The sequence below is a fragment of the Platalea leucorodia genome (assembly GCF_965183815.1).
Source record: "Platalea leucorodia genome assembly, chromosome: W".
NCBI lineage: Eukaryota > Metazoa > Chordata > Aves > Pelecaniformes > Threskiornithidae > Platalea > Platalea leucorodia.
The window spans coordinates 34,195,386-34,204,911 of NC_138859.1; the positions used below are offsets into that span (position 1 = coordinate 34,195,386).

General features: G+C 57.0%; 1 protein-coding gene across 1 annotated transcript; it reads left to right on the forward strand.

Annotated features, from left to right (window-relative positions):
- Positions 1-2,580: 2,580 nt before the first annotated feature.
- LOC309601929 (adenosine 5'-monophosphoramidase HINT1-like) lies at positions 2,581-4,699 on the forward strand (the record flags this gene model as incomplete). The annotated part of the gene is made up of 3 exons (XM_082335183.1): positions 2,581-2,820; positions 3,625-3,729; positions 4,535-4,699. Coding segments are annotated over 3 exons (510 nt in total), but the record flags the coding sequence as incomplete, so codon positions are not given.
- Positions 4,700-9,526: the final 4,827 nt, after the last annotated feature.

Here is a 9,526-nt window from a genome sequence, read left to right on the forward strand (position 1 = left end):
GAGTGGCAGCTGTGGTGCTTCCATAGCACAGTGGAATAGCGCTCTCTGTCACTTTGGGTCAGCTGTCCTGGCTCTGTCCCCTCCCAACCTCTTGCCCACCCCCAGCTTACTGGACTTTGGGGGTGGGGTGGTTGGAGAGACAGCCTCCATGCTGTGGGAGCGCTGCTGAAACATGGGTGTGTTATCAACGCCCTTCTAGCTACAGCTCCAAAGCGCAGCACTATGAGGGCCGATATTTCCCTGCTGCCTGTGGATCTGGCAGGTGGATATTTCCAGAAGGAACTTTTTCATCCTCTTTTCTCCCCCTGTCCTGTGGAAGAGGGGCAGCTGGGTGGACCCTTGGCAGCCGGTCAAGAAGCATAGGATCGTTTAGGTTGGAAAAGACCTTTAAGATCATCGAGTCCAACCGTTAACCTAACGCTGCCAGGTCCACCACTCAACCACGTCCCTGAGCACCACGTCTACACGTCTTTTAAATACCTCCAGGGATGGTAACTCAACCACTTGCCTCTGCGGCCTGTCCCAATGCTCGACAACCCTTTCGGTGAAGAAATTTTTCCTAATACCCAATCTAAACCTCCCCTGGCGCAACTTGGGGCCGTTTCCTCTCGTCCTATCGCTTGTTACTTGGGAAAAGAGACCGAGCCCCACCTCGCTACGACCTCCTTTCAGGTAGTTGTAGAGAGCGATGAGGTCTCCCTGTACCGTTTAATACCGTTTAATATCTTCATCAATGACATAGCTAGTGGGATTGAGCGCGCCCTCTGCAAGGTTGCGGACGACGCCAAGCTGAGTGGTGCAGCTGATACTCTAGAGGGAAGGGATGCCATCCAGAGGGGCCTTGACGGGCTGGAGAAGTGGGCCCGTGCGATCCTCGTGAAGTTCCACAAGGCCAAGGGCAAGGTCCTGCGCCTGGGTCGGGGCAGTCCCCGATATCAGTACAGACTGGGTGATGAATGGGTTGAGAGCAGTCCTGCAGAGAAGGGCTCGGGGGTACCGGTGGACGAAAAATTGGATACGAGCTGGCAGTGTGCGCTTGCAGGCCAGAAAGCCAATCGAATCCTGGGCCGCGTAAACGGGAGCGTGGCCAGCAGGTCGAGGGAGGTGATTCTCCCCCTCTACTCCGCTCTCGTGAGAGCCCACCTGGAGTCCTGCGCCCAGCTCTGGGGTCCCCAGTACAAGACAGACGTGGACCTGTTAGAGCGGGTCCAGAGGAGGGCCACGAAAATGGTCAGAGGGCTGGAACACCTCTCCTATGACGAAAGGCTGAGGAGAAGAGAAGGCTCCGGGGAGACCTTATTGCGGCCTTTCAATACTTGAAGGGGGCTTATAAGAAAGATGGAGCAGCGGATAGTGTCTACCTAGGCTTCAGGAAGGCTTTTGACACCGTCTCCCGTAAGATCCTCGTAGAGAAGCTGATGAAGTAGGGGCTGGATGAGCGGACAGTGGGGTGGGTTGAAATCTGGCTGAACAGCTGGGCCCAGCGGGTGGTGATCAGTGGCATGAAGTCTAGTTGGAGGCCAGGAACGAGCGGTGGACCCCGGGGGTCAATGCTGGGCCCGATCCTGTTCAACATCCTAATTAACGATCCGGATGATGGGTAGGCAGGCAGACAGACAGACAGGCCCCTCAGCGAGTTTGCTGATGATACAAAACTGGGAGGAGCGGCTGATACACCAGGGGGTTGCGCTGCCGTCCAGAGGGCCCTCGACAGGCTGGAGAAACGGGCAGGCAGGAGCCTCGTGGGGTTCAACAAGGGGAAGCGCAAGGTCCTGCACCTGGGGAGGAACAACCCCATGCACCAGTATATGCTGGAGGCCGACCGGCTGGAAAGCAGCTTTGCAGAAAAGGACGTGGGGGGCTCCCGGTGGACACCAAGTTGAACGTGAGCCGACAACGTGCCCTTGCCGCAAAGAAGGCTAAGGATATCCTTGGCCCGATATAGAGGCAAGCAGGGTTTATATATGTTACAACACAGTTGTGTAGCCCAATCGAATTGCTCGCTGTCCCCGGGGGTGCAGGGCACCACAGACCACCCTTGGGCGGCTTTGGGGGCACCGCCTGTTTTTCTAAAAGCCTCCTACCCAGCTTAGCGCAAATCCTAGCTTGATCTGCCCTCCAGCCCTCGAGCCACCAGTGCCGAACACACGCTTTGTATTTTATTTTCTCCCAGGAGGCGTGCAGCTTAGAAACGTCTGCAATTGAAGCGGGGCTTTCAGGGAACAATTTCGAGCAGCTTCTGTTGGTTCTGCGAAACGTTCTGAAAAGTTAAGGCCTGGCCTGCCCTGCCCTGCCCTGCCCTGGCAAAAGCAGTCGTTTGACTGGAGGGAGCAGCACCAAAAAGCCACAAGCACGTTTGGGGCGGACTCGATGCGGTAATAAATAACAATAGATAGTCCTTCTAGCTACAACAGCCTCTTCTGAGACCTCGTTGCCCGCCCACGGGGTCGCAGCACTACACGGCACAGATCCCTCCACCCCCAGGCCGGATCCCTCCGCGCCCCGAGGGCACGCAAACTCCCCGAGCCCCGGTAAGCACCAGGTCGGCGAGGGCGGACCCGCCGAGGGGGCGAGGACAAGCGAAAACGACAGACGAGACAGCCAGTCGAGACGCGGGATCGGCCGGCGGCGATCTGGCGGCCCAATGGGCGCCGCGGAGGGCCTGGCCGAGTGGAGGAAGCGCGGGGGCGACAAGGGGCGTTGTCGTGGCTGACGAGATTCTTGGGGCGCGGGCCGCCCGGCCCGGTGGCGCCGCTTCTGTCTTCGGAAAGGTCATCGGCAAGGCGCTTCCCCGCCAACGTCATCGACGAGGACGAGGAGGTAGCCGCGGCTTTGCTCTGTGCGCGGTTCCCTTTCCCTGCCCTCCCCTCCCGTCCCCTTCCCTTCCCCCCCTCGCCCCTCCCCCCGCGCTCGCAGGCACCCTGAGCCGAGGACCCGTTGCGCGGTGCCCGGGAGCGCGGCAGGGCGGGTGGCGGCGTTGCTGCGGGTGGCTGGAGGGAGGGAGGGAGGGAAGGAGGGACGGGGGACGGGCGGGGCCTTTCTGGGTTGTGGCGCTCTCTACTGCACCATCCCTAAAACATCGCGCTTCTTCGGTGCCCCCCCCCCCTTCCCCGGCTGCCGCGGCGCGTACTGGGTTGCTGGTGCTGTCCGGCTCGCCTCGGTTCCCAGCCCCACCGTGTCGTGCGTGCGCGCGCGCAGAGGAGGGCCTCTGACGGTAACGCACTTGGCGGCAGCCGCAGACGTTTGCCGCGTGATATCCCTTTGGCACCGCAAGTCGTGCAAAGTTTGCTGCTGCTGCTGCTGCCGAGGGGTGGGAGTGGTCCTGCCTCGTGTAGGAGGATAGTCTTGAAACCTTAGATTAAGCACACGCAGTCAATCTCCTCGGGGCTTCCCGGTGTGCGTACGCACGCGCGTATGTATGTAAACAGCGAACGTCTGAGCAGTGTCCGTAATGAGTTAATAGAAAGTACTAACATCGCGTAAGAGAAATCAGCGTTTCGGCTTGTGTTTGGGGTATCTGGTGATCTGCTTCTGTACGAGTTCAGTGGGGCATACTGATTTGCTGAAGCTATTACCTTTCTCTGAAGCCAATTGCGTTTTAACTGTTTTATACTCTTCCTCCAGCGCCTCGCGTTCCACGATCTTTCACCCCAAGCTCCGACGCTTGTCCTGGTCATGCCGAAGGAGCCAATTATCAGGTTATCTGAAGCAGAAGATTCTGGCGAATCTGTAAGTACCGTGGAAGCGTTCTGTACGCTAAACTGTACCTGTAATTAGTTCTGAATTTACTGGACTCTTTCCCATCCCCCCCTTTCCCCCTTGATAGGGCACAGTAGGCTGTTTGGGGTTTTCTGGCGCTATAATCCTTTGCCTCTAGCTTGCAACGGGATTGAGCTTTTTGACTAAAAGTAGTGATATAAAGCAATGCTCGTCCCTGGGTATGTACTTCTGGTGCAAAATGCGGTGTTGTTTTGGGGCGCAGTCTGATGCCTGTTGTCGTGGTTTGGAGTAAGAGCAGCAGTACTTCTTCTAATGCGGAGAAGAGGGCTTGGGGTTTTTGGCAGGTCAGGGCTGAGGAAGGGCAAAGCTGGTTGAGAGGTGCCGGGTGCTTTGCTCTTAGCTCTGAAAGTCAAGTTCAAAGGCTTTGTCAACCCATGCAAAGACAGCCTAAAGTTTCTTTTCCGCCCGAATGGCTTATGTTGCCCGAAGGTATAATGGGGGCTTGAACCCGGAGACGAGCTTAGCTTCTGTGGCCGTTTTGTAGTCCGTTGCCGTCGAGCCTGAAAAAAATTGCGTGGCTCTTTCCCCCGCCCCCCCCCCAGTGTGCCTACTTGGTCTTTGTAGCTTTGCTTGGAAAATGTCAGTTGCAGGCGGACAGACAGTAATTTGAAGCGCAATGGTTGAATTGCTAGGAATTGGCGAACTGGTTTCTCTGGGTGGTTCTCTGCTCTCATGCCTTCCCTCCCTGCCCTCTCCCCTCTTTGCGTGTGGCTTTTGATTTTATTTATTTATGGTTTTGTACTTCCTTCTCCAGCTTCTTGGGCATCTAGTGATTGTTGGCAAGAAGCGTGCTGCTCACCTGGGCCTGACCAATGGATTCCGGACGGTTGCGGACGAAGGGCCCGAGGGTGGGCAGCCTGTCTGTCACGTACATCTACGTATTCTGGGTGGCCGTCAGTTGGGCTGGCCGCCTGGCTAAGATTTTTGCACCACAGGAGTTGCTGCACGTGTACAAATCGCCACCGAATGGATTTCGTCTGTTGCCCGTCAGTCTAGCCACTGTTGATGTCTAATTTTTTGTGACGTGTGCCTGTGGAAGGTAATAAAAGCTTTGAGCAGCAGTTGCACAATAAAGACTTAGCATGGGGATATCACCTCTGTCTGGTGCGTCTTACTGAGGGGAATAGTTCTGCAAGTTAAAATGGTGTCTCCCCGGAGTGTAAGTATGTGGAATGTTTCAGTCTGCTAACGGTGTTCTGTAGATAGATAGCGATTTGCCCAGTCACTTGAAGCGTGACGCTGGAACCGCTTGGCAGTCTCCTGCGTCTTGCAGGAAGCAGGCGCTTAGCTTTTTGGAAGTGGTACGCAAATGTACATAAAGCCAGCGTGGGCTGCTGCTAAAACTTTAGAAAATACTGTATGTGACGCTACAGGCGTGCCGTGCGAGGGTGGTTTCGGCACAGCGCAATGTGTTGGGAGCATCCAACTCCTGTTGGAGCGCTTTATCGATGGCCGTGTGATAAGGCCGCGTCGATATCCCTTTTCTGGTGAGGAGGGAGGCGGTAGGAGAAAACAATCGCTCTGAGTGGCAGCTGTGGTGCTTCCATAGCACAGTGGAATAGCTCTCTCTGTCACTTTGGGTCAGCTGTCCTGGCTCTGTCCCCTCCCAACCTCTTGCCCACCCCCAGCTTACTGGACTTTGGGGGTGGGGTGGTTGGAGAGACAGCCTCCATGCTGTGGGAGCGCTGCTGAAACATGGGTGTGTTATCAACGCCCTTCTAGCTACAGCTCCAAAGCGCAGCACTATGAGGGCCGATATTTCCCTGCTGCCTGTGGATCTGGCAGGTGGATATTTCCAGAAGGAACTTTTTCATCCTCTTTTCTCCCCCTGTCCTGTGGAAGAGGGGCAGCTGGGTGGACCCTTGGCAGCCGGTCAAGAAGCATAGGATCGTTTAGGTTGGAAAAGACCTTTAAGATCATCGAGTCCAACCGTTAACCTAACGCTGCCAGGTCCACCACTCAACCGCGTCCCTGAGCACCACGTCTACACGTCTTTTAAATACCTCCAGGGATGGTAACTCAACCACTTGCCTCTGCGGCCTGCCCCAATGCTCGACAACCCTTTCGGTGAAGAAATTTTTCCTAATACCCAATCTAAACCTCCCCTGGCGCAACTTGGGGCCGTTTCCTCTCGTCCTATCGCTTGTTACTTGGGAAAAGAGACCGAGCCCCACCTCGCTACGACCTCCTTTCAGGTAGTTGTAGAGAGCGATGAGGTCTCCCTGTACCGTTTAATACCGTTTAATATCTTCATCAATGACATAGCTAGTGGGATTGAGCGCGCCCTCTGCGAGGTTGCGGACGACGCCAAGCTGAGTGGTGCAGCTGATACTCTAGAGGGAAGGGATGCCATCCAGAGGGGCCTTGACGGGCTGGAGAAGTGGGCCCGTGCGATCCTCGTGAAGTTCCACAAGGCCAAGGGCAAGGTCCTGCGCCTGGGTCGGGGCAGTCCCCGATATCAGTACAGACTGGGTGATGAATGGGTTGAGAGCAGTCCTGCAGAGAAGGGCTCGGGGGTACCGGTGGACGAAAAATTGGATACGAGCTGGCAGTGTGCGCTTGCAGGCCAGAAAGCCAATCGAATCCTGGGCCGCGTAAACGGGAGCGTGGCCAGCAGGTCGAGGGAGGTGATTCTCCCCCTCTACTCCGCTCTCGTGAGAGCCCACCTGGAGTCCTGCGCCCAGCTCTGGGGTCCCCAGTACAAGACAGACGTGGACCTGTTAGAGCGGGTCCAGAGGAGGGCCACGAAAATGGTCAGAGGGCTGGAACACCTCTCCTATGACGAAAGGCTGAGGAGAAGAGAAGGCTCCGGGGAGACCTTATTGCGGCCTTTCAATACTTGAAGGGGGCTTATAAGAAAGATGGAGCAGCGGATAGTGTCTACCTAGGCTTCAGGAAGGCTTTTGACACCGTCTCCCGTAAGATCCTCGTAGAGAAGCTGATGAAGTAGGGGCTGGATGAGCGGACAGTGGGGTGGGTTGAAATCTGGCTGAACAGCTGGGCCCAGCGGGTGGTGATCAGTGGCATGAAGTCTAGTTGGAGGCCAGGAACGAGCGGTGGACCCCGGGGGTCAATGCTGGGCCCGATCCTGTTCAACATCCTAATTAACGATCCGGATGATGGGTAGGCAGGCAGACAGACAGACAGGCCCCTCAGCGAGTTTGCTGATGATACAAAACTGGGAGGAGCGGCTGATACACCAGGGGGTTGCGCTGCCGTCCAGAGGGCCCTCGACAGGCTGGAGAAACGGGCAGGCAGGAGCCTCGTGGGGTTCAACAAGGGGAAGCGCAAGGTCCTGCACCTGGGGAGGAACAACCCCATGCACCAGTATATGCTGGAGGCCGACCGGCTGGAAAGCAGCTTTGCAGAAAAGGACGTGGGGGGCTCCCGGTGGACACCAAGTTGAACGTGAGCCGACAACGTGCCCTTGCCGCAAAGAAGGCTAAGGATATCCTTGGCCCGATATAGAGGCAAGCAGGGTTTATATATGTTACAACACAGTTGTGTAGCCCAATCGAATTGCTCGCTGTCCCCGGGGGTGCAGGGCACCACAGACCACCCTTGGGCGGCTTTGGGGGCACCGCCTGTTTTTCTAAAAGCCTCCTACCCAGCTTAGCGCAAATCCTAGCTTGATCTGCCCTCCAGCCCTCGAGCCACCAGTGCCGAACACACGCTTTGTATTTTATTTTCTCCCAGGAGGCGTGCAGCTTAGAAACGTCTGCAATTGAAGCGGGGCTTTCAGGGAACAATTTCGAGCAGCTTCTGTTGGTTCTGCGAAACGTTCTGAAAAGTTAAGGCCTGGCCTGCCCTGCCCTGCCCTGCCCTGCCCTGGCAAAAGCAGTCGTTTGACTGGAGGGAGCAGCACCAAAAAGCCACAAGCACGTTTGGGGCGGACTCGATGCGGTAATAAATAACAATAGATAGTCCTTCTAGCTACAACAGCCTCTTCTGAGACCTCGTTGCCCGCCCACGGGGTCGCAGCACTACACGGCACAGATCCCTCCACCCCCAGGCCGGATCCCTCCGCGCCCCGAGGGCACGCAAACTCCCCGAGCCCCGGTAAGCACCAGGTCGGCGAGGGCGGACCCGCCGAGGGGGCGAGGACAAGCGAAAACGACAGACGAGACAGCCAGTCGAGACGCGGGATCGGCCGGCGGCGATCTGGCGGCCCAATGGGCGCCGCGGAGGGCCTGGCCGAGTGGAGGAAGCGCGGGGGCGACAAGGGGCGTTGTCGTGGCTGACGAGATTCTTGGGGCGCGGGCCGCCCGGCCCGGTGGCGCCGCTTCTGTCTTCGGAAAGGTCATCGGCAAGGCGCTTCCCCGCCAACGTCATCGACGAGGACGAGGAGGTAGCCGCGGCTTTGCTCTGTGCGCGGTTCCCTTTCCCTGCCCTCCCCTCCCGTCCCCTTCCCTTCCCCCCCTCGCCCCTCCCCCCGCGCTCGCAGGCACCCTGAGCCGAGGACCCGTTGCGCGGTGCCCGGGAGCGCGGCAGGGCGGGTGGCGGCGTTGCTGCGGGTGGCTGGAGGGAGGGAGGGAGGGACGGGGGACGGGCGGGGCCTTTCTGGGTTGTGGCGCTCTCTACTGCACCATCCCTAAAACATCGCGCTTCTTCGGTGCCCCCCCCCCCTTCCCCGGCTGCCGCGGCGCGTACTGGGTTGCTGGTGCTGTCCGGCTCGCCTCGGTTCCCAGCCCCACCGTGTCGTGCGTGCGCGCGCGCAGAGGAGGGCCTCTGACGGTAACGCACTTGGCGGCAGCCGCAGACGTTTGCCGCGTGATATCCCTTTGGCACCGCAAGTCGTGCAAAGTTTGCTGCTGCTGCTGCTGCCGAGGGGTGGGAGTGGTCCTGCCTCGTGTAGGAGGATAGTCTTGAAACCTTAGATTAAGCACACGCAGTCAATCTCCTCGGGGCTTCCCGGTGTGCGTACGCACGCGCGTATGTATGTAAACAGCGAACGTCTGAGCAGTGACCGTAATGAGTTAATAGAAAGTACTAACATCGCGTAAGAGAAATCAGCGTTTCGGCTTGTGTTTGGGGTATCTGGTGATCTGCTTCTGTACGAGTTCAGTGGGGCATACTGATTTGCTGAAGCTATTACCTTTCTCTGAAGCCAATTGCGTTTTAACTGTTTTATACTCTTCCTCCAGCGCCTCGCGTTCCACGATCTTTCACCCCAAGCTCCGACGCTTGTCCTGGTCATGCCGAAGGAGCCAATTATCAGGTTATCTGAAGCAGAAGATTCTGGCGAATCTGTAAGTACCGTGGAAGCGTTCTGTACGCTAAACTGTACCTGTAATTAGTTCTGAATTTACTGGACTCTTTCCCATCCCCCCCTTTCCCCCTTGATAGGGCACAGTAGGCTGTTTGGGGTTTTCTGGCGCTATAATCCTTTGCCTCTAGCTTGCAACGGGATTGAGCTTTTTGACTAAAAGTAGTGATATAAAGCAATGCTCGTCCCTGGGTATGTACTTCTGGTGCAAAATGCGGTGTTGTTTTGGGGCGCAGTCTGATGCCTGTTGTCGTGGTTTGGAGTAAGAGCAGCAGTACTTCTTCTAATGCGGAGAAGAGGGCTTGGGGTTTTTGGCAGGTCAGGGCTGAGGAAGGGCAAAGCTGGTTGAGAGGTGCCGGGTGCTTTGCTCTTAGCTCTGAAAGTCAAGTTCAAAGGCTTTGTCAACCCATGCAAAGACAGCCTAAAGTTTCTTTTCCGCCCGAATGGCTTATGTTGCCCGAAGGTATAATGGGGGCTTGA